This window comes from Hippocampus comes, unplaced genomic scaffold, assembly GCF_001891065.2.
Source record: "Hippocampus comes isolate QL1 unplaced genomic scaffold, H_comes_QL1_v1.1 scaffold212, whole genome shotgun sequence".
Taxonomy (NCBI): Eukaryota; Metazoa; Chordata; class Actinopteri; order Syngnathiformes; family Syngnathidae; genus Hippocampus; species Hippocampus comes.
Genome location: NW_017806011.1, coordinates 296,358 through 320,070, shown reverse-complemented (window position 1 = coordinate 320,070; position 23,713 = coordinate 296,358). Strand labels below are relative to the sequence as shown.

The following is a 23,713-nucleotide window of genomic DNA, read 5'->3' as shown; positions in this document are numbered from 1 at the left end:
AAGAGTTTATGAATGGAAAGTTTACTTTTAAAAAGTTGCCAGATTGTTCCACTGACAAGACCAAAGTTACCTGTATGTTTTGCAGTCGTAAACTGAGCTATCATCATAGCACGTCGAGTCTGAAATACCACTGAATGGCCAAGCACACAGCTGACGTGGTACTCCGCCCCCTCGTCTCAGACAGACAGCTATGGATAATTTCAAAGCGAAGAAAATGGATAACACGACGAAGAACAAATTTGCTGAAGCCATAGCTCAATGTATGGCTACTGCATGCAAGCCTGTCAACATTGTCCACAGCTCGACTCAAGCTGAAACTGACGCGATTGTTACTTGTTTGGAACTATTTTGTGTGGAAGGTTATAGTGTTCCGTGGCCATATAAATATAGCGGGTGGAGCTTCTCTGTGTTCGTCTGACAGTAGTGATGGGAATTGCGGCTCTTTTTAGAGAGCCGGTTCTTTTGGCTCGGCTCACTAAAAAGAGCCGGCTCTTTCGGCTCCCAAATGGCTCCTGAGTTTTTTTTGTTGCTTAAATTAATTTACTACCAAAATTGATGTAAAATTATGTGTAAAACGAATTACTAATGTAAAAAAAATACAGTATATCAAATATTTATTATTTATATGGCTTTATTTATATTGTTCTGAACATACTCAACATGGAGTACAACATGGAGTGCTACAAAAAATAAATTAAAAAGTACAAAAACAAAGACCCGTCTCAAAACAAGGTCAACAAAAAGTTCCAATCTCTGATTGTGTATATTTATAAGCTTTTAACTATTTACAGTAAAACAACATACCGGTAAGTAAGCTTTGATTACCACACAACAAATTATAAATTAAAATTTGATATTGGATATTTTAACCTTGCACAGTCTACACGCTGCCTTTGAACTATCAATTAAGTTGAAATGAGTCCAAATTTCGCTGCGTTTCCTATGAGGAGCCATTTGGGAACCAAAAGAACCGGCTCTCTAAAAAGAGCCGGAATTCCCACCACTAGTGCACGGCATGACGAAAAGCAAATGACGCTTTGTTTGTGGGACTAAACTTTCAATATATGCGGCGGCAATGCATTGTGGGAGATGCAGAAAAGGCCAAACTTCTCCTTAGGCAATTAGAAATGGTTTACTGGCAAACACTATTGGTCTTGGTATAATATGAGCTTAGTTTCTATAAATAAGTGGTTCCCAACCTTTTTGTCCGCTTTTCTGGCTCGGATAATAAATAAACCGAAAGTACTGTCAGTTTGCTATTCTTTCATCTGTGCACCCTGCCGGCCAGGTAGTTGGAAAGCACTGCTATAAATAACTTTTTTAAACACCATTTTAATGATGAAAAAAATACCATTCTGTCATCTAAAATGGATTACATCAGTGGTTCTTAAATTACATAGTTATCCAGTAGATTATTAAGGCATACTTTATTTTAGAATGTCAAACGTACTTGTCAATGCTTGACTTGGTGTCAGCAATCTTGTTCAGACTTGAAACTTTAAATCCATAAGCATTTCCCCTCTGTCCTTTATTCATGTAGTTCCCGAAGGCTAGAACCACCTCTAAGAGTTGACGTAGTGTTCGGCTCTTCATTACCTCTCTGGATGCAAGACACAAAGCTGAAAACACAAAGACATGAAGGCAATGTTATCGCGCTCGAACCACAGTTTTAAAGCCAATGACGGGAGGCCTTGGGGCCAAAACGATCTCAACCTATTCTCAAACTATAAATGGGGGCCCAGCGTGGAATGTGAACCGCCCGGTGGGCCACGTCTGGCAAGCAGAACTGGCGCTGCGGGATCAACCGAACGCCTATGCACTATGGTAACCCGTTCTGTAGAATTACATATTTTACAAATCAACATTGTGCTTGCATACATCAGACTTCAATTTGCCTAGTCAATATGCAGTCAATATGGAACAGCGCTAGGACATAATGTTGTATTTGTATCAGACATCAAATATATTAAATCATACTGTAAATCTCTTCTTTGAGCCATCATGTTATCGAGGTGGTGTTCAGATGTTCAGGGTTTTTTTGCCAAACATGGCAAACACGGACCAAGTTTCCCTTTGAGTCATGGGGGCCCACTACTCGATCCAGACAAGGAGGCTGGGCCTATAGGGAACTGAAAGATGGGCTCCACTGTCTCTGAGGTTGATGTCACTGTGGAGTTAAAAAGTTCCATGATGTAGGACCTCGAGGGTGGATGAGATCCTAAAGGGAAAACAGGTTGCGGGGCTACCTTAGTTGACAATGATTTGCAACATCAAATCGACGTTGGCCACAGAGGGCGCTATTTTCATGCCCAGCACAAGTCTAGCGAAAAGCCCAGTCTCACTGTGTGCATGGGTGGAGTTTTCGTTCTTTTAGTATTTTTGCAAAAAGGGGAGTTTGCGCTGTTGTGGGAATGAACAGAACAAACTCTGTTACTGGCCAATGAAAGCAGCTCATCTCATAGCTTTTAAATTTAGCATGAGATGTGCGCACAGTCTTTGGCATTGCGGAAAGAGAAATAGACTTGTTGGAGTGCATGTAAAAGATTGAGGTGCACAAAGTACGTTGAGAAAACCTGCATTCAACTGAGGGGTGAATGTTTGCAATGTTGGCAAAGACAGCAAATGTAGAGTTCTTGTCAGGTTTCGTTCAAGGTTAATGGTTAAAATTTCCTTGCGACCCAAAAAAAAAAAAAGAAAAAAAAGAAAAAAACACATCTGTCTCCGAACGTTTGTGAACTTGAATAAACACTAACCGTAACTCATCCTTTGCTAACATCGCTAACACCGGGAAAGGTTTGCCCCTCACTGGGATACGGGTTGAAGGAACTGCAACCAGACCTCCGCTTGCAGATGATGTTGGCCAGGGTGATCAAAGAGCACCACTAGGCAAGTAGGCACTTGGAAACCGCCTTCTAACCCAATCGTTCCCCAACCAGCATTGCTGTACCACAGCCAAGGGGAGTGATCTTATCATTATATAAAGGTGATGATCATAATAATGCTATCAACGAATTGATTTCGACAATATGTTAGATGGTTCGATGCATGCTGTTGTGATGATTATGTATTATTCACACATATATATGCTGAGTGCAGAATCTGTTTGTCTCCACCGTGATCAAATTGCATTACACCACTTGTGCCGCGACTTAGACCTGCTCCAAATTGGTCTAAAGTTGAATTTAATTTGTCAGCAAATTGTCAGATGAACTGGGGGCGTGTAAAAAGAATGGCCTCGGTCCGCTGGAATGCCCAGCATGGCGCAGCACGATCTGCCAAATTTCCAAACACACTAAACTAGACTTGCCCCTCAAAAATTAAGATGTCTGTCTACAAAAATAGAGCCCAGAGCCTTTGGTTTGCCAGACCAGGTTTGTGGTGCTAATTTTTGACAAAAAGGAACGGAGGATGTGTTGCAACTACTAGTGGATCACATTCCTCAGCTTCTCTGGTAAGGTCTTTTCGGGTGTGCTGATGCGTAGGGTCTGTCAGGAAATAGACCCCCCATTTCAGCATTTTTCATCTTTTTCAGCGTTTTCATCCTGGCCCTGGAACATTGGAAAACCTTTAAATCTGTCCGGGTCTTGGAGGGTGCATGGGATTTCACTGAAATAGTTTACATGCGCTTTGTGCACCTGTTAAAGGCATTTGACTGTGACCCCTCAGTGGGGTAGGGTGGCGGGGGGGGGATGCCTCCTGGTGAGGTGTTTGGGTCATGTGGGGTGATTTATGGAAGAAAAGTTATTCAGTCCTTGTACAGCCGGTGTCAGGGTTTGGTCATGATTGCCGGTAGAAGGGTCTGCCCCTTCTTGTTGCTCCCCAACTAGTCTCCCTCATTCTGCTGGAGGACTTAAATGCTCACTGTGGGCATTGAGCGTAAGACCGGGAAGGGCATTTTTTGGAGGAAAGTCATACATTCGTCTGAAGTGAATTTCCTTTGCAGGGTGTCCAGGCTCGCCCTTAGAGACAGGGTGAGAAGCATAATCATGGAGTCGTTGCCTTTCCGCATTGAGGGGAGCCAGATGAGGTGGCATAGGCGCCGAGTTACAATACCTCTTGGATGCCTCCTGGTGAGGTGTTTGGGTCATGTATAACTGAGATGAATCCTTTGGGATGACCAAGGATACATTGGAAAGATTGCCTCTTGGCTGGCCTGGAAACGACTCGGAAAATTGGATGAAGGTGTCTGGGGAAAGAGAAATCTGTGCTTCCCTGCTTAAGCTACTGCCACTGTGAGACAATCATGCACAGTTTTAAACTGATCCTTGTTCCCACTACGATGTTTTCTTGAGAACCTTTAGGAGAAACAATTTGGAAAAAAATAATCTAACGATCTTACGATTCTTATTTCGTGGAACTAACCTGGAAAATCCTGAAGTGCAAATACAAATCGACACGTTAGACTTTTATAGATACTTTAGATATGTCAGGAAAAAAAACAGAGGTAATCGAAATAATTGTGGATTTTTCCTCACTTACCTTTGATTTTAGGTTTGACATCAGTCAGTCTTTCGGCAAACTTTTTCTTGAAGTAAAGAGACAAGAGTCTCTGTTGATAGTGGTTGATCCTGCATGGGAATTGTCGGACATACAGTATTAGAAGGAAGCTCAAATATGAATATTAATGTGAAATAGCGCCCAGCACAATAAATAATTTTGTCTGTTGTGAAAATTGTGAAGCAGAGAATTGTCACAAATTTCTTCATAAACCAAAGTGTTAAGATTTAGCATTTAGACAGGGAAAGCTCAAGTCCCAACCAAAATAAGCGAATCAAATGATTAAGAAGTCGCTCATCTAGCTACTCATGACGTGTCCTTTGTTACAAAGTCATGTTAAAAGACATTTCCATGAACTGTGGTCAGTTGTGTTTTACTGCGTACCTGCTCATCTCAAACAGAAAGCGGTCCGCTTTGGCCATACGCTCAAGTTCATGCTTGTGTTCCTCCAACAGTTCTATGTCACTTTTTTCAGGAACAAACTTTAGAAGCTTCATCACATAAAAAAAAGACAGAATTACATGTTAATGTGTTAAATTTTAACGACCAATAGAAAGTTTTAGGGTACCCCAATATTTTTCAGTTTTTCTTAATTGAAATCCATGCAGTTCAATGTTTCATTGTAGTGTAAAATGAAAGCATCAAGCAAACAATTTGAGTTACAAAAGAAGCCATGGAATCTATTCGAAAACCCAAATGGAATCAAAACTTTTGGCATTTACTGTTTTGCAGCTCATCCCACTTTTGGCATTCTTTCTGCAATGGAACTCAAATATTTTTTTCTGAAAAGCTGGACATTTTGATAAACTTGTGGCACTTTCAGGTTGCTTTGTTTTCAATCATTTGTCAATTTCATCTCAAACCACCTTGTGGTTTAAGCCTGGAGACTGCGCTGGGCCATTATCTTGCTGTAAACCTCTGACCTTGGCCAGCTGACTTCAGGCGGAAGGTGGACTACACCCTGGACTGGTCGCCAGTCAGTTGCAAGACACATTGTGGCTTCACACGGTGATGTTTAGTGGAAGGACGTGTCCTTCCATTTCAGAAGCCTGTGCCGCACACAAAAATGGCCGACAATCCAGACACGACACTTCCCTCACAACCAACAGATGTGGCTACTCAAGCCACTTGATCAAATCAGGGAGGGCTGGGTATAAAACAGAGGAACAAAAGGAGTATACACATTGAGTGCAGGCTGGTTTTTTTTTTGTTTTTTTTTGGACTAATAGAATCGTCGAGGGATAGAACTGCACCATCTCTGGATTTGATGCCACGTGGGACGTCAGCGAGGGACATTTGGATTTTCATGGCCACCCGTTTCCCTGGAGGGTGCTAGGAAAATTAAAAGATTTCTCAATTTTTTTCTTGGACGAACCCATTATTTTTTTTATCTGAGATCTCAGGCAATTTTGGGGGTCAGATCTGATACCAACTCTAATAGGTACTGATACCAAACCTGTACCAGAACTTAAATTGCGAAAATCTGATTTGAACACCTTCAGCACTCTAGGGACTTTGAGAAATACAGTGAACTTTTTTTTTTTGGGGGGGGGGGGGGTTGTTGTTTTCCTTGTCCTTTTGTTTGATTTTCTTGTTCGGAGTTAACGGAATTTCATGTCAAAGGAGAATATTCCCGTTTCGTTGCCCAGTTACCCTTTATGAAAATACATATCCAATATTTTTTTTTTTGATACATTTCTGCCTGTGTGTCTTATTTCTGTGGGAGGTTCCTCTTTACTCTGAATGGAGTTTGCTGTTGCCAATCTCACTGCAACGCTAAACTGAATAGACTTCGATAATTTTATAAATTTGTCAGACATTGATTTATTTGCTCTTTGACACCTGAGTACAGGGATAGGCAACTCCGGTCCTAGAGAGCCACAGTCCTGCTTGTTTTTGAAATTCCCTCTTCCAACACACCGGATTCAAATGATCAGAATAGTGATTAGGCTTTTACAGAGCTTGCTGATGAGCTGATTGTTTGGATCCGGTGTGTTGCAGCAGGGAGATATGGAAAACATGCAAGACTGCAGCTCTCTACGACCAGAGTTGCCTGTCCATGACTTAGTAGAAGGGTGACACTAAGTAGCTGCACTAGTGGTAGCTACATTTGCAAATAAACCTTCATGGTTGTGGTTTGCTGTTAAAACTTGGTGAAATTATTTAATCAAGATTGTCATGTATTTGTTCGCAGGCTGAATTGAAGACAAGCAGGGTTGTTTTCATTGATTATATATCGAACCACTTTGTGCATCCTGTACAGTAGGTGCCGGTATGTATCACAAAGCTGTAATGTGCCAATGAACGAAGAAGAGGAAGGAGCAGAAGCACATGACGAGTATTCATAGACAGGAATAGGTATGCAAGCTACTTGGATTGGATTTTACCCTTGGTCACAACGCGGAGCTGGATTTTTTTTAAGCCATTTTAAATTTGAAGTTAAAACTTGTAGGTGTTTTCAGAATTTAAACATCTGCAGGCAGCCACCAGTATGCTCCCGATGCCTGTACTTTTACAATGTATGTGTACGTGTGTGTGTGCGTGTGTGTGCGTGTGTGTGTGTGTGTGTGTGTGTGTGTGGGAGGGGGAGGGGGGATCCTTGGGCAGACACCCTGGATGATGTAGGTCCACTGATAGTGTACTACATTTCCCATTGTAATCACACTGGATTTTTCATGTGATGGATTGTGATGTTTGTTAGGTTTTTTTTTGGGGGGGGGGGGGCTGGCCGACTGACTGACTGACTGATGGCCTGAGTGAAGGACTGGCAGACTGATGAATTTAATAGACGGAATTGTTAAAATAACTCGATCGACTGACGATTACAGTTTGGATCACAGGCCGCTGACGAATGGCGGACCATCAAAATGTTGTAAAATGTCCACCTCTGCTTTTTATATAAACCACTTACTTGTGATGCATTACCTGTTCAAGCATGTCTCTTGGCAAATCTTCCTGTTCATCCATGGATAGAACTGCTGAGCGAATTTCACCATTTGTTAGTTTCAACCTATGCCATACAAAAAAAAAAAAAGAAACAGAACAAAAGACTATGACCACAAACTGGCAAGTTCTGCTCTTTGTCAGACAGCGCGGCCTCCCGCAGCGCATACGTTTTTTTTCTTTTATTAATTGATTTGACGATAATGCTGAGCACCCTCGAGGTGCCCATCTCTCACGCACGCGCACGCGCACACACACACACACACACACACACACACACACACACACACACACACACACACGTTATTTATTTAGTAATTTTCCTGCCTGGCTCTCGGCAAAGACGAACACGCTTTTTTGCTCTGCTCCTGTCCCCCCCACCCCAACCATCCTTACTCCTCTGTTTAGTAATTAGTTCAAATGTGGTGTCTTCTCTCTTATTATAGCCTCCAGCCGTATTTTTTTTCTTCGAAAAAATAAACCATGAAATTAGTCAGATGGACTCTCAGGATTATGGTTAATTTTTTTTTTTTGGGGGGGGGCGAAAAGAGCATTATATGGGGAGCCTTCTTGCCCCTCTGGGACATTTGCTGCTTGGCACACCTCAGATGCTTTGCAGAAATGGAGTTTGGTTTTCCTGAGAATATTGACCGTAGAGGATGTGGAAGACATCTCCAATATTCGCCTTCATTGAATCCCAGCCATTGGCGCAAACTCCTCAATCGCCGCTGTTTTTGACTGATTTGCAAGGCCCACAGATTATTTGTGTTCTATTGCATTATAAACATGCAGCCTACCGAAAGAAAGGTGAGACTCTCTAATTTCAAATCTTTTCAGTTCTTTGGCAATCAGCATTAGCAAAAAGCTACATTTTCATCAGATTTTGAGAATGGCTTTATAGCTTATTCCTAGGCTAAAAGAGGAAAGAAAAAAAATCAGTCCGACTACTATTTCTTGTGCATCATCTTTTGCGCTGGCCTTTACCTCTATCTTAGCATTTACATGAAAGGAGCTCACTTTGCTCACCCGACTGTTCACAAGCAAGTTATACATTTATATTGAATGGCCACAAATGAGCAATTTGGGCACACATTGTATTTGCTGTATATTGTACAAGAAAAAAAAGTTCCAACTTTAAGCATCTGCCCCTCCAAAGCTCTAGTTTACGCCAAATCAAATACGTCGAACATGCTCACCACAAGCAAATAACTTCAAGTAGACTTTATGTATAGATGTCTAGTCTTAAATAACAATGACTTTTTTAAACACTCCAACACCCTCTTTAAAATTCCCCAAACATCACTAATTGGAGTGCATCCATCCATTCATTTTCCGATCCTCTTTATCCTCAGAAGGGTCGCGGGGGGGGTAGAGTTCTATCCTAGCTGTCTTCGGGCAATCGCAGGGCACACAGAGAAGAACAACCATCCGCGCTCACACTCATACCTAGGGACAATTTTGAGCGTTCAATCAGCCTGCCATGCATGTTTTTGAAGTGTGGGAGGAAAGTGGAGTACCCGGAGAAAACCCACGCAGGCCCGAGGAGAACGTCCAAAATTAACAGAGGAAGGCCGGAGACGACATCGACGCAGGTTGATTGGGCACTCGAAATTGTCCCTAGGTGTGAGTGTGAGCATCGATGGTTATATGTCTATGTGTTCCCTGCGATTGGCTGGCAACCGGCTCAGGGTGTCCCCCGCCTACTGCCCGAAGACAGCTGGGATAGGGCTCCAGCATGCCCCGCGACCCTTGAGAGGATAAGTGGGTCAGAAAATGGATGGATGGATGCATGGATGAACTCAGATAGCATTTAACACACAAAAAAAAAGAGCTCCTTCGAATAAGTCTCCTCACAACAGAAAATTGAACTTGATTTTCTTTTCATCGATTAGCTGAGCTTTGATAAAGCACTTGAGACAAAACACGGCTGGCATGCTTTTGGCGCGGTTGTGTCACAAGTTATTGATCTGGGAAATAAACTATTAAAAGTTACCCTGTACCCCAACAATGTGCTCATGTATCCAGAAGGGTACACGCACCCCTGATTGGGAGACACGGTTTTAAAGCATAACAGTTTGAGCAGTATGAAATGACTATTTCTCATTATTTAGTTGGCTTTTTTCATTCATTACACACACTGACCGTGAGAGCAGAATGTTGCAGTTTTGCGCTCTGCGACCATCGATCACAGAGAGCTCTTTGACTCTCCTTACAATGGCACTGTCATCATCAGTTTCTTTCTGTTAAGCAGGGAAATTGTTCACTGTTAAGATCTTTTTGCATTTTGCAGCCAAAATGTTGTCAAGTTGCAAAATACTGAAGCGTCAAATTACTTGTGGCCTTTGGTAAGCTGAGAACGTCTGCTGGAATTCGTCAAGATCCAGAACTTTGAATGCCTTGAGATCGTCAATTTCTGCCCAGATAGTGCCTTTTATTTTGCTCTGCGGAAAAAAAAAAATAAAAAAATTATCTGTTAGGTATAATTGTCCAGTTACTGCTCATGTTTTCACAGTTCATCCAATATTTTCGTGGTCTGTCATGACCTATTCATTGGTGCTATGTATGTCATGCAACCCTGTAGGGGAGACCAGGGCTTGATGTCACACTTTAGTCATTCATATATGTCTTGGAATACATTACATACATGTACTGTAATTTCTGGACCATAAGCCGCGATTTTGTCACACGCTTTCAACTCTGCGGCTTATTTAATGAACCGTAAAGTTAAGGTATGTTATTTAACCTTTGAAACCGCTTTCTGTGTCCCATCTTTCTTTGTAAATATCTCATGTTACAAAGTGGGCACCTGTGGCTTCTAGACAGGTGAGGCGTATGTGTGTACAAAATGTGTATTCCTTTAAAAATGTAGTGCATGCTGCTTATTATTAGGTGAGCTCTGTAGTCAGGATTTTACAACATAAACAAAATGTGTACCAGATGAGAGACCAAAGTCTCAGATGTATACAATATTTTATTATATCATTTTCATTCATTCCTATCATACCAATTCCATATTTTGTGTCTGTGCAGCATCATAAGCAATTTAATAAGTGTGAACATGTGGCATGTTGCCCCACCATGGGGTAAGTTGTCTCACTATCTGGTGGAAGATGTCAAACTGGATTGGAAAATTCTTGCTATTATTTCACTTGAAAGTGAGCATTGAAGTCAGGCACAGGAAATGTTTATCATTGACCTTGAAAAAGTAATTGAAGAAAGGCTCACATATCAAGCATAGGGACTACTGGCGCTTTGGCCATGGCTCCCAGCCTAAAATGTTTTACATTTCTTCAACTGAAAACTCAAGACTAAATTGAATGACAAACAAGAAAGCGTTGGTTCATCAAGAAACTGTCAACAACTGGAAGGTCTACTTAGAAACATTCAAACAAACCCGAATTAACACATTTCCTCACTGGTCAGACTCATCCTCTGAATGGCAATTCTGGCATACGTGAACTGATTTTCAGGGGTGCATCTTTCAGGGTCCCATCCATGACAACAGACCCCATAATGATTGATATTTCGCCCCAAACTACAGTGTTTTCTAATCCAAGCTCCGGTTGAAAAGTATCTTTAGATGGAGCAATTCCTGCAGTATGACAAGATGGCTGAATCGCTCTTCTGCCTCACATATAACTGATAGGATTTTTATCTTGAAGAAGGTAGATTTGAAATGAATAAAGTTATTTATTTATTTTTTTTACTTTGGGTTGTGCAAAATGGTTCATCGGCTCTTATCTCATCTTACAGTGTGCCTGTATCCTCTTTTCAGGCAGGACGCGGTCCCTGATCATACGAACGAAGAAAACTAGCATTCCACATTTTAGTTGTGTCCTCTGGTGGAGAAGAAAATTGCAGTGTGGCACCTTACTCATGTGACAACAAGCCCCGGGTCTCACCAACATGACAGTCAGCAATACTTGTACCTCAGGTAGCTTGCTCCAGTTGAATGACTTCATTGGGTTTGTTGGCTGAGGAATATTTTTCTGCGTGATACTTCCAAGAGGAGCCCCTGGAGGTGGAGGTGGAGGTGGAGGTGGTGGAGCAAATGGAGTAATGCCAAAAGCTGGCGGCCCCCCTGGTGGGGGAGGAGGTGGAGGAAGAGCAGGAGACGGAACAGGAAGAAGAGGAACCAAATTGCCTCCTGTCACAGGAGGTCCCCCCGGAACACTGGATGCCTAATTAGAGCAGTAAATAATCAATCACTCGTTGAATCATTGCCTTGCAAGAAAATAGATTACATTTTGATTCAAATAAGTGGACAAACGCACTTTAAAAAAATAAATAAATAATGAAAGCCATAAAGAAAAGGAAAAGTAATTGAAATGAATTTAATTTTGCTTAAATTCCCTTTTATGAGATTTTTGGGCAGAATATGTTCAATTAAAAAACAACATAATTCTACTTTGGCAAATGTGGCTCTGTCTGGAATTGATTCATTTATGGTTATGGACACCCATTAATTTCATATATAGCACACGGTGGATGTTTTTTTTTTTTTCTTTTTGGTATGCATTTGTTTTGATTTTGTACATCTCACATGCATTTTCAAACGCATAACCCTGCATAACTTTATCGGTCAACTGCACCTAGGATTATTTCAGTGTGAAATGCAGACCCGTTGGTTTCAACTCCTTGATAAATATTCCCTCGTTGTGTTGCGAACATACAGAACCGGGTTGCTGCAGCCGAGCAGAGAGTTCCACCAGTTGTTGTTTGGCTTGCTTGTGGTCATTGCACTCTCGCTCCAGTTTGTCTTTCAACTTGTTCAGCATTGCCATCATGTCTTCTTTTTCCTTATTCTTGGCCTCACACTCCCTTTCTTTCTTTTCAAAACGTTGTTTTAGTTCCTGATGATCTAGGGTGGGGAAAAAGTTGTCTTGAAATATTTAATTTATTAAACCTTCTGCTGTTAAAATTGTGTGGTAAGCTACACATAAGCGATAAGAGCTTCAAAAGACAGAAGTATAGAAATTGTATGACACATTACACATAGCAGTAACAAACGGCAGTAAATAAATAGTCCTTTTCTTTGAGGGGAGTGTGACTCTTCACTCTGTTCAAATGAAATCATGGGAGCAGTGAGTAGAAGGGCTGCTAATTCATGATAAACAGTACATTACAACCCCTAAAATAAGATATTTGGGTAGCGATATGGATTCTTTTCGATTTCGAGCTACGTCTGAATTTCTCAGTTTTGATGATATTTAAAAAAAAAATCGAGGTGTCTGTATGTTCCACTTTATTTTGGTCAACACATGAACAGACTCAGAAGAAATGTGGGGTTCGTTTCTCACCTTTTCGCATTGAATCTGCTTGATCTTTCCAATGCCTGACTTCATTTTCCTTGACAAGCCTTTTGAGCAAAACATAAGCAGACAAGTTTCAAGGAACATTTTTTTTTTTAGGTAACATACACAAAGATGTCCTCCTGAATAGAGTACATACAGTAACTTTCACTTGTGCTTATTCATATTTTAATGGTCTTTTTTTCAGGATTGAATAATTATACAACATACATTTCATTTGTTTAAAAAAAATATACATACATACATACATACATATATACATATATATATAGATATATATATCTATATATATATATACACATACACATACACGTCATAGGTCGTAAGGATGATTAAACGGGCTCTGTACTTTTTTTAATCGAATTATTTTTCAAAGGAGGAATTCTAAAATTCTGGGACCTAAATGTAAACTTAAAACGCATTTTATTTAAAGCTTGGAATTATTTATAAGCAAGGAACATCCAAAAGATGTTCATGGTCAGAGAGGGAACATCCAAGTTAAGAGGGAATTCTAATTTTAAAAAGCCAACATGGCCATCTATTCAACTCTGAAAAGTTTGAGCATCTCTGTTTGCAGAGTCAAACTGTAAAATAGATGAGAACATACAAATGAGCTTCCATTTACAAAACAATTTAAAAGGGATTGTAGGAAAACGCTGCTTGTTTCATAGATCTGGACAACTAATTTTATTGGCACCAGCAGTGCACAACCCAAAACATTGATGATACTCACATTCGAACAATATTTTTCACATTGAAGTCTTCCAGGGGAGCAACATCTGGGTTTTCGCCTTTGTCTGTCTGCAGAACCAGCTGCTGAACTATCCGATCCAACAGTACCCAATATTGAACCATAGTACTATTTTGCTTAACTGTGAACAGAAAACAATAAGTAAGTGAGGAACTATTGCCACAAGCATCGAATACAGGTTGAATCAGTTTGCATAAATTGTATAGATGTCGACAGCCAGAAAGCCTTACATGGCATCATGAGACAATGCTGCAGTGCAGACATTAGGTGAGGGTAAGCTTCAGTGTGGGACAGACGTTTCCTGATCAACTCAAACATCTGGCTTGCACTTCGAGTTTCAATATGAACCTGAAATCAGTCATAATCACATTTATCATTATTATTATTATTATTATTATTATTATTAATAATAAAACAGTGATATCGCGCTTCATTTATCGCAGCTTCACTACATCGCTGTCAGAATAAATCTAATTCTTTCATCCCATATTTACTCTCTGTGTAACTTTAAAACCTGTTTCAGAGTGATACTTCGCAAATACCTCATAGACAATGGGGTAGGTTGATAATGGGAGACTTGTCGGACCGGGAGAGCTTAGGCTGCTCCTGTTCTAGCTTTTAAGATAATATCCTTTGGTTAAGTTAACGGCTTCTGATGAAATTAACTGTTGCTTGTGAGAAGATAACATCAACCCCAAGACACCATGTGAGGGACATCCCAAGCTGTGTTCGCAGACCAACGACGTCCAGCAGAAGCTGTCTGATCACCTCAGGAATGAACCGTGTGTTCTCATTGAAACTCTTATTTACTGAAACTGTTGTGGAATGTGAAAATACTCCCCACACCCGTTAGAAGATCGTGTATCAGGGACATCCTTCCAATAAATGCAAGGAGACAAACACGGTCTCTTCAGAGTTGCCCCGGAACCTGTAACGGTTTACATGGCAGAGCCAGCAGGAGAGCTGCTCCGAGATTGTGAACCGAGACATGTTTTAGCGCACTCTCGCTTGCAAGAAAGAAAACCATGCTTGCCTCCTGAGTCTTCCTGTTCCTGATGTGTTCTTAGCATCAGATTACCAGCATTAACCTAACAATCAAGTTTTTTTTCTCCCAAAAGTACTGTATTCAGAAAAAAATGCAGAAAGACTCAGGTTTTGGACATGACTGTACGCATGATTGGTTCCCGGCATGACATTGACCAATGACAGCATGAGTGGATTTATCCCGTGAGCTGATTGGCTGCGCATCTTCGCAGCCGCGCGCAGCACCTTCCCTGGTGTCTCGTCACGCTGTTGACTCTCTGATCAGTGTCTCGTCACGCTGTTGTGTTTGTGTGTGAGAGAGAGAGGGGGGGAGAGAGAGAGAGAGAGAGAGAGAGAGAGAGAGGAGGTGGGAGAGTGGATGTGGGAGAGAGGGAAGAGAGAGAGAGAGAGAGAGAGAGAGCGCAAGAGAAAGTGAGCGAGAAAGAGAGATGGTGATTGGGCTTGTCCGATAAAAGCAGCACGTCTCTCTTCGCCTCCTCCTCCTCATCAATACTGATTAACTGTCTTATCATAAACACATCGGCTGCGCAGGGATAGCTGGCCAGGAGGAGCTAGCTGGAAGCTAACGGCGGCTACACCGTCAGAGCGCCACTAACACAAGTTCGCAGAAGGCAATGCTGCTGAATATTAATTACTGTATAAGGTTTTATAATTAAAGATTGGAGTAAAGACATGTACTGCTGTCATCTTTGTCTCAAATATGTAAAGTATAAATACTGTTTCCATATTTTAAACATGCTGTTACCCACATATACTGACACAAAAATTTCCTCGGGAGGGAGTCAACCCTCCTTCGCGGTTTTTCACCGATCGTGACAGGGTCCTGGTTCCCATTAACCGCGATAAGTGAGGAAACACTGTAATACATTTAATTTATAATGCGTCGCTGATAGTGTAGTTGTACACTCGGCTGACTTGCGTTTGGGCAGCGTGGGATCGGTTGCTACTCAGTGACAGTGTGATTGCGGGTTTGAGTGGTTGTCTGTCTCGATATGTGCCCTGCGACTGGCTCGCAACCAGTTCAGGCAGTAATGCAACTTTCGGTCCAAGACAGCTGTGATAGGCTCCAGCAACTCCAGCGACCCTCTTCAGGATAAGCAGTGTTGAAAATGTTTACTGCCTATTTCAAAAACCGCCATTTTGACAGATTGTGATGAAATAGTTGGGCTGATCTCAACGCAAGACCGAGTTCCTCTGTCCATGAGTGAGCTATAGTATAAGTGCAGTGCAGTCGGGGTGGGAGGCTAATAAAGTGGCTGATTTGCCAAGAGATTTCAAGCAGGGTGTAAAGAATGGATGTTTCGTTTCTGTAATTCTTTATCCGTTGTATATTTTGACCGAACAATGGGGACAGAGTGACTGATAGGGCACCCAAGATCATCCATCAATCCATCGATGCATTTTCCAAACCGCTTATCCTCACAAGGGTCGCGGGCGAGCCCCTGACCAGAAGTAGATTTGTTTTTATTTGAGAAAAGACTTACACGGTCAAAGCGTTTGGACAACAGAAGCTCATCCTCATTCCTCAGCATTTCAAAAAAGTCCAGATGTCTGAAAGACAACAGATGCAATGTGTGAGAAGGTCGCCTTCCACAATATGCTGTTTCAATGACTTTCACGGATTATGCACCTGTCCAGTGTTGCATTATCATGGGAGCGAAGTTTATCGATGACTGTCTGAATGCCCAACATCAGGAACTCGTAGCGTAAGTGGATACGGAACTCCAAACTGGTCTGAAGATGCACACATTCATCCAAAAGACCACAATACAAAAAATACACATGTACGATGAGAGATGCTGCGTTGTGCAAGTGGTGCTGCACAGAACTGAGACTGGGGGGGTTCATCCAGTGCTTTGCTCAAGGGCATCTCAACAGTAGTCAGAATGGAGACTCGAATCTCTCTATTGAGTAGTTTCACTTTGGTTAGTTTGTGTGGGACTCAAACCGTTACCTTCTGGTTCCAAAGCCCAAGTCCTTACCAATGAGCTACTTTCACCCGACCGCGATAACGAGAAATTAAAGAAACAACGTCAAGAAGTGAACATTTATTAACATCTGTGTGAACAACAAAATCATTGTCAAATTTTAGTAGAGTGGAAGAACAAAAATGTGTGAAAATTTCCTTCAAAACAACAGACAGGAGTATCTTTACCTCACCCGGTCCTTGGCTCAGTACTGCATTAATGAAGGACATAATGGCAGTCTTTAGATTCACTTCATCTCTGTAGCGACCTGTGGCTCTATCCAGGTCCGCCACGAGAGTCTGCACACAAAACAGAAAATAGAGACCATGGCATGTCGTGCAAGCAAATCATGCAAGGTCTCAGCAACTATTAAATGTGGCTGCATTCATAACTACTTTGTCAAAGTGACCAATGTGGCATGCACGTGGCTCTGTTATCCAATTTCACTTCATTGATCCAAACAATATTTATGTACTGCATATCCAACAGAGGGAGCATCTGCCAAGGACCCCAGCCGCTGCAGCTACACTGAGGAAGGTCCAAGAGAGGGGACTGCATCAAGTAGAATTGTGTGTGTGTGTGTGTGTGTGTGTGTGTGTGTGTGTGTGTGTGTGTGTGTGTGTGTGTGTGTGTGTGTGTGTCTTGGGATCGGCAAAAACACACCATCGTAAAGTAACCATGGTCCTCTTGCTTATCGGTTGCTTCCAAAGGGGACAAAATGATTGTGTTTTATATGTTTGTCTTCCAAAAGTGATAAAGTGGTGAAACATTAGAACAGGGGTAACAAATTTTTTTTCGGGCCACTTTGGGGTTACATCTTCCTTCAGAGGGCCGACAGTGAAACCACAAAAATCTTGGCTCATCGCATTATTACTTGTACACACCAAATGTAATGTATTACTAGTTTGTAAAACAGTCAATTACAATAGTCAATTATTGTTCAAGTGAGTGGAAACAGGGTACCAAAATTATTGCAAAATCTCAACTGCCAAGGACAAAATGATTGTGTTTTATATGTTTGTCTTCCAAAAGTGATAAAGTGGTGAAACATTAGAACAGGGGTAACAAATTTTTTTTCGGGCCACTTTGGGGTTACATCTTCCTTCAGAGGGCCGACAGTGAAACCACAAAAATCTTGGCTCATCGCATTATTACTTGTACACACCAAATGTAATGTATTACTAGTTTGTAAAACAGTCAATTACAATAGTCAATTATTGTTCAAGTGAGTGGAAACAGGGTACCAAAATTATTGCAAAATCTCAACATTTATTATACATGACAATTTGACATTTTGGTACAGATTTCAGCAAGGATCATGCAAGTTGACGCACGTGATTTTCTTTCGGGGGGTGCCACATTAAATGACGTGGCGGGCCTGATCTGGCCCCCAGGACTTGACTTTGACACCTGTGCATTAGAACATGCATTTATATTTTTGGTTTTATTTTATTTTGGATGAAAAACAAGTGGTGTGTCCTAATTGAACTTGTTATAGGTAAGTATCATATATTGTTAATGTAGAGGAATTTTCATTCCTTACTATGATTTACTACCTCCTTTGTTGTTGGCTGTTCAAACTCTTGAAAGAAAGAATGTAGGATACTGTAAGTATTTCCTGCTTACTGTGATTCACTCTCTCCTTTACTGTTCCTTATCACACGCACCTTTATAAGGACTTCCCAGAGGACATTTTTAACATCAAAAAGGATCTGTTTTCTCGAATATCTATGTTGCTGGCACCACATGAACGATCAGACTGAAGACAACAGAGGGTGGGGGGCTTGGGGAGGGTGGGGACTTGTCTGTCTCACCATTCTAACTTTTACAACCAAACCGGATCAGATTGGTTTTGGCTTTCTCCGTTAATGTTTTGCATGAGGGAATGACTGTCCAACTCTTATGAATATGTTGTCTTTATAAATACTGTACTTAGTATTTGTCGGCGCGCTCTGATGACGTCTAAAGGATACAGAGGCCAGTAACGATTCGTATTGCGTTGTGATTAAGTGAAGAAAAATTGTCGCTGTGTTGGGTCTTTATTCCACATTTTAGAGAAAGAAAAGAACCTGTGTCCGAAGGATCGGCCAACGGCCGAATCCCCTCTGTAGTAAAAAAAATAGTGTTAGTTACTTAGTAATGAAAAATTAAGAGTGCTTGATCTTTTGGGTTCTGACATCTTTTTGATCATAAAAAATGCACCGGGGCAAATTGAACGGGAAGCAAACATACCAGGAGGGTTAATAAGGCACCGACCACTATTGTTGGCTACACTCATAAGCATAAAACAAGTCTACTGGAGGAACAATACTAATTGACTGATTTTAAGGATTTTTCCTTTTTATCCAAGTTGCAATGGCAACCCTCACGTTCCCTTGTAAATATACGTGAACATTTTTGCCCCTTAGAATAGGGATGCCCCAACTTTTTTGACCCAAGATCTACTTGTCAAGCAGTCAGCCTTCTGCGATGAACCAGTTCACGCACACGCACACACACACACGCACGTGCACGCACACGCACACACCATGATGAGCATGCGTCCCCTTAACATGAATGCAGCAGAAAAATAAACCAGATACAAGACCAGTAGATCTCCGAGTTTGTAAAAAAAAAATATATAGATATATATATATCTCTGCATACCTAAGTGGGAGACCTGATATAAAAAGGCAAGAATGCTCTTTTGAAGTGTGCAAAGTGCAGAAACATCTCTATTGTGGATCATGTATACAGTTTTAAAGTGCCACTCCAGAAACACTTTTTTTGCCATTGCCCTTGTTGCATTGTGCATCAAATAAAGAAGCTTTGAATGAGAATAAAGAATTAAGATCTTCACGGCTCTGATGCAAGCAACTGCTGATCGCATACAACTTCCGGTGATGCAGGTCATGCACCATAGGTTAAAACTGACCTACTTTCTTCTTTTTTTTTCTATTGTGTTGACATGACACTTGTAGGTTGCGTTGGCCATAGAGAGCGCTAACAAAAAATATACTACTACTACTACTACTACTACTACTACAGTGGTACCTCTACTTACGAACGTCTCTTCATACGAAATTTTCAAGTTACGAAATGCCTCAACAGGAAAATATTGCCTCTTATTACAAAAGAAATTTCAACACAAAAAAGGTAAAAATACAGTATCGTTTGCTACTCGCAGCTCCGAGCTTCATGAACGCAACATACTTATAGCTGCTCTGCCATTGGCTATTTCCGAGCATCATCCTGGCATCCCATTGGCTAAGAGGGACCTCTCCCATACATGTCTATGTGTGTAGATAGAATGTGTTGATGCAGCGTCCTCGTCATTTGCCCATCGGGCTATGAGGCGTTCCCATAGATTTACATAAATGTGAATCACCCAGAAAAAGTGTTCACCAGTCGGGCGATCGCTCACTATGCTGATGTTTGCCTTGGATATTTTCGAAGGATTGTTAAAAGCCGACAAAAGCAAACATCCTTGGATCAGTTCTTTACAAAACGCCAGGCAAAAGCCACTTCTGAGAGAGAAAATGAACTAAAGAGGGCAAACAATGAGGACGCAGTTAAAAGTTAAATGGCCATCATTTTTATTCTTTATTCTTTGTTTTTTTACATTATGCACAACTCTCATTTATTGTGCAATAATCTAATTGTAACATGCATTTGCTACATATTTTGATGCATTTTTATGCTTTAGGAAACTATGCGTGAATTTTGGAGGGCTTGGAACGAATTCGGGCATTTACATGGAAAACGCATCTGCACTTACAACATTTTCTAGTTAAATTTCTCCCAGAACCAATGAATTTCGTAAGTAGCGCTACCACTGTACTACTAATAATAATAACAATGATAATACGAACACACCCATTATGTTTTTCCTCTTCCCTTACACCCCTCATGGTCCATTTGCGACCAGTCCGCGGTTTATTGATTGATCGCAATTGACTGGTTGAGCACTGCGGCCTTCGCATATGATTGCACATTGGAGCGTCAAGGCCTCAAATGTTGACTTTCAAAGGAACTGAACCATGCTGGCAAACAAAATCAATTGGTCAAACGTGTTTGGAGGGTGATATAATATGGTGCCATGGCAAGAAAGATCAATACTTTATTCATCCAGTAAGAGAATCAGTTGACGGGAGAGATGCTGTAAAACAAATCACGGCACCAGTGCAGGCCACCATCTATGAATCTGAAATTGGACTCGAAGGTTGGAGCGTGTTTAAAGCAGAATATTGGTGTAAAATAGAGTATAAGTAGTACGTAATCTGACCTGGAAGCGTGTTCTTTCTGAGGCAAAGGTCTGGTAGTTCAGCATGGCCTCAAGTACTTTCTTATGGCCTCCAGGCACCAGGCAAACTGCACCCAGAATCTCGAGGACGGCAACCTACAAGAGAGAGAAGGAAGCTCATGTAAGAAAGGAGACTGGGCTGGATTCTCAAATATGTGTCTAAGAATTTTCTTAAATTTGTCTTTTTAAAAAATATATTAAAAGCGAGATTTACAAACCGTTTAGTAAATGTCATGTCATTATAATGAAGGTCATATACTGTACATGTAGAATGACAAAATGAAATCAGTTATTAGTGAAAATGTGACATTTAAATGTGTTTACGTCCATTTGTAAATATTATTTCTAATTATACCTGACTCTTATAGAAAGGAGTTCAAATGAAACATTTGCAAAAGGTTTTAAAAAAAACTCCAAATTTTATGCACTTGTAAATTGCACACAACGCAACAATAAATTTGCTTTGGTTGATGGAGCAATTTCTCATAGTTTCCATAACTGATTACAAGTGATTGATCGAGAGTTTCTTCACATGATTACGAAAGAAAAACAAGGATAGGAAGGGAAATATATTCAAATCTTCAGTCCTTCCTTTAAATGAGCCTCCATTTAAAACAATCATTCATCCAAATGCTCCACACACAATATTGCAGATGGTTTTAGATTTTTGTTGTTATTGTTTGTGTCTGTATGTGTGTGTGTTTTTAGGGCGTGGGGGCAACTCAAATAAATAAGTAATAAGTAGAATGTGATGCTTGCATACAGGTACCTTGGTTTTAATGTTTTCTGTGGCAAGACTTTGTGCAATGATGTTGATGCTCTCACTGTGTCCCAGGACATGAGCTCTGCCTTGTGAATTGTTCATCAAAGCCTTGATGCATCCAATCAATGACGTGTGAACCGGAGACTCTGTTGTCTCATAGTCCATTGACTTGAGAAAGTTCAAGACACACGATAGGCCATCTAAGTCAATAAACCTTGTGACAAACCTGTCAGACATCAAGCAGAAAGGCGCATCTGTAAAACATACATCAAATTAAAGAGGACATATAGTTTGACGCGCTATTTTTAAAAAAATATATTTTTGCTAGTGGAGCGCTGGTGAAGTCACGCACTTCCCAGCATGCTTCTAAATAGTTGTATTAAGTTAAAAGTTGCTCTTTATTTGCTTTGTCATTGTGTATGTCAGGTTAGCTAAAGCCGGCAGTCAGTGTGTTGGGTGATTGTGCATGAGGTATGGCCGATAGCAGCTCCTGAATGAATAAAGCAGCTGAAGAGTGTTGTCGTTGGCGTTACATCTTTTCTCCACATTGGTATTGTCTTTATTTTTATAGTTGTATGCAAAAGTGGAGCGACTGAGTTGAATGTTGATTTTAAAATTCCTGTTAAAATGATCAACAATAAAATCACCGTGTTTAAGTCAAACGTTAGCAAGAGTGCTCTTTAAAATCTTGATAAAATTTGGTAAGGGAGTGGTTCCTCACTGTTCTCACTGGGGCTTCCTGATGATTAAAATTGGTGGTCTACACATTTGTGTTCTGACACAGCCAGGACAATAATAGACAGGCCGTAGGTTTTAACCAGGTCTAGGAGATGTCCTCTGTTATGAGTTGGCTGTGAGACATGCTGTTTAAAAGCAATTTAAAAGGTTTAAAAGTTGTCTTTGCTCATGGTCACAGGGAAGGGAAGTGTTAACCGATAAAAGCTTATCACTGATGAAATAGCTATGTTTGTTTGTGGGGGAAATATCTGCCTGCGATGGTTTGAACAGAGAAACTGTCCAGTCAGGGCGGAAGTAATAGCTGCGGCTTGTAGGGGGATCTCGTGAGGGGGATAGTGCTAAGAAAAGGTGGCGTTTTGGATCGAGAAGAACAGTTTGGGCTGGGATTGTGGCACTGAAGCGCCCTGATCCAGTGGCAGGGAGGAGAGGGGCCCCTAAATAAAAACAGACTTTCCAAAGCCACCCAACAGCTGAAAGAAACTGTTAAAATCCAATTTTGTCACCTCAGACTCCCTCCTTGACGTGTCATTAAAGCCCACATGTAAAATTAGACTGGTGATTGAAGACGGGAGAGAGCGCAGAAGTCCTGGGAGTTTTTCTAAAATTACTGGCAGTTGGTGCGACGGTCAGCCTGTTGCACTGTGTACTGACATCACTTTTAGGGGCCAATGCGCCGATGTTGGGGGCGACTGGACAGTCGGCCACAATAGCCGACTGTAACGGTGTACAGTATAGAAGCCTTAATGTGAACGGAATGTGGCCGTGATGTGACACGCATGAAAAAATGATGCACCGCTCCTTGATCTCCTCACGATCACCACAAACGTCCAGTTTATGCTTCATGTTTCAGGTGTGATTAAATTACAGTGAAATGCAAAAGTAACACTGTCACCATAAACTTTACAGATTGATGGATGATTGTGTGTAGTCTCCCAAGCACACTCCCTTGACCAGCAGATGTGTTCAGATGAGCGTTCACACTGCAGACGCATCGTATACATAAGTGATTTATATCCACATATGAAAGAGGCCGTTGTCAATTTTGAAAAAGAAAAAAAAAAAAACGAATTGCACTGTTCACATTGCATGAAAAAAATATCTGATGCATTAAAAAAAAAAAAAAATGTGCAAAAAAATAAAATAAAATCTGAACTGACCTGCATTGTCATCAAAAATGTACCTCATAAAAAACATACAATATGAGACTATAGTGTACATGTCACAAATAATTTTGATGTACCTCATGGGTTGTGTCCTCAGAGCTGTTTTAAGGCCTTCTACAACCCTTTGTCTTCCTTGTTCTTCCCCGTCCTCCATAATCAGCAGGGTCTTTCTCTGACATGACAACAGTTTTACACACACACACACACACACAGACACACACACATATACATATGTTATATATATATATATATA

At 41.0% G+C, this 23,713-nt stretch overlaps 1 protein-coding gene across 3 annotated transcripts in view; it reads right to left on the bottom strand.

Annotated features, from left to right (window-relative positions):
* The window catches only part of daam1a (dishevelled associated activator of morphogenesis 1a), a 58,118-nt gene that overhangs the window by 11,796 nt on the left and 22,609 nt on the right, over positions 1 to 23,713 (bottom strand). For all 3 annotated transcript variants that reach the window (XM_019892547.1, XM_019892544.1, XM_019892546.1), the window contains exons 5-21: positions 23,538 to 23,632; positions 21,566 to 21,785; positions 20,779 to 20,892; positions 16,703 to 16,813; positions 16,178 to 16,281; positions 16,032 to 16,098; positions 13,734 to 13,851; positions 13,486 to 13,624; positions 12,741 to 12,799; positions 12,114 to 12,301; positions 11,370 to 11,621; positions 9,774 to 9,881; positions 9,583 to 9,680; positions 7,423 to 7,507; positions 4,882 to 4,988; positions 4,480 to 4,568; positions 1,451 to 1,619 (exon numbers count right to left, since the gene is read on the bottom strand). In XM_019892547.1, the coding sequence (XP_019748106.1) occupies positions 1,451 to 1,619; positions 4,480 to 4,568; positions 4,882 to 4,988; positions 7,423 to 7,507; positions 9,583 to 9,680; positions 9,774 to 9,881; positions 11,370 to 11,621; positions 12,114 to 12,301; positions 12,741 to 12,799; positions 13,486 to 13,624; positions 13,734 to 13,851; positions 16,032 to 16,098; positions 16,178 to 16,281; positions 16,703 to 16,813; positions 20,779 to 20,892; positions 21,566 to 21,785; positions 23,538 to 23,632 (2,123 nt within the window). The remainder of the gene's footprint in view (positions 1 to 1,450; positions 1,620 to 4,479; positions 4,569 to 4,881; positions 4,989 to 7,422; positions 7,508 to 9,582; positions 9,681 to 9,773; positions 9,882 to 11,369; positions 11,622 to 12,113; positions 12,302 to 12,740; positions 12,800 to 13,485; positions 13,625 to 13,733; positions 13,852 to 16,031; positions 16,099 to 16,177; positions 16,282 to 16,702; positions 16,814 to 20,778; positions 20,893 to 21,565; positions 21,786 to 23,537; positions 23,633 to 23,713) is intronic.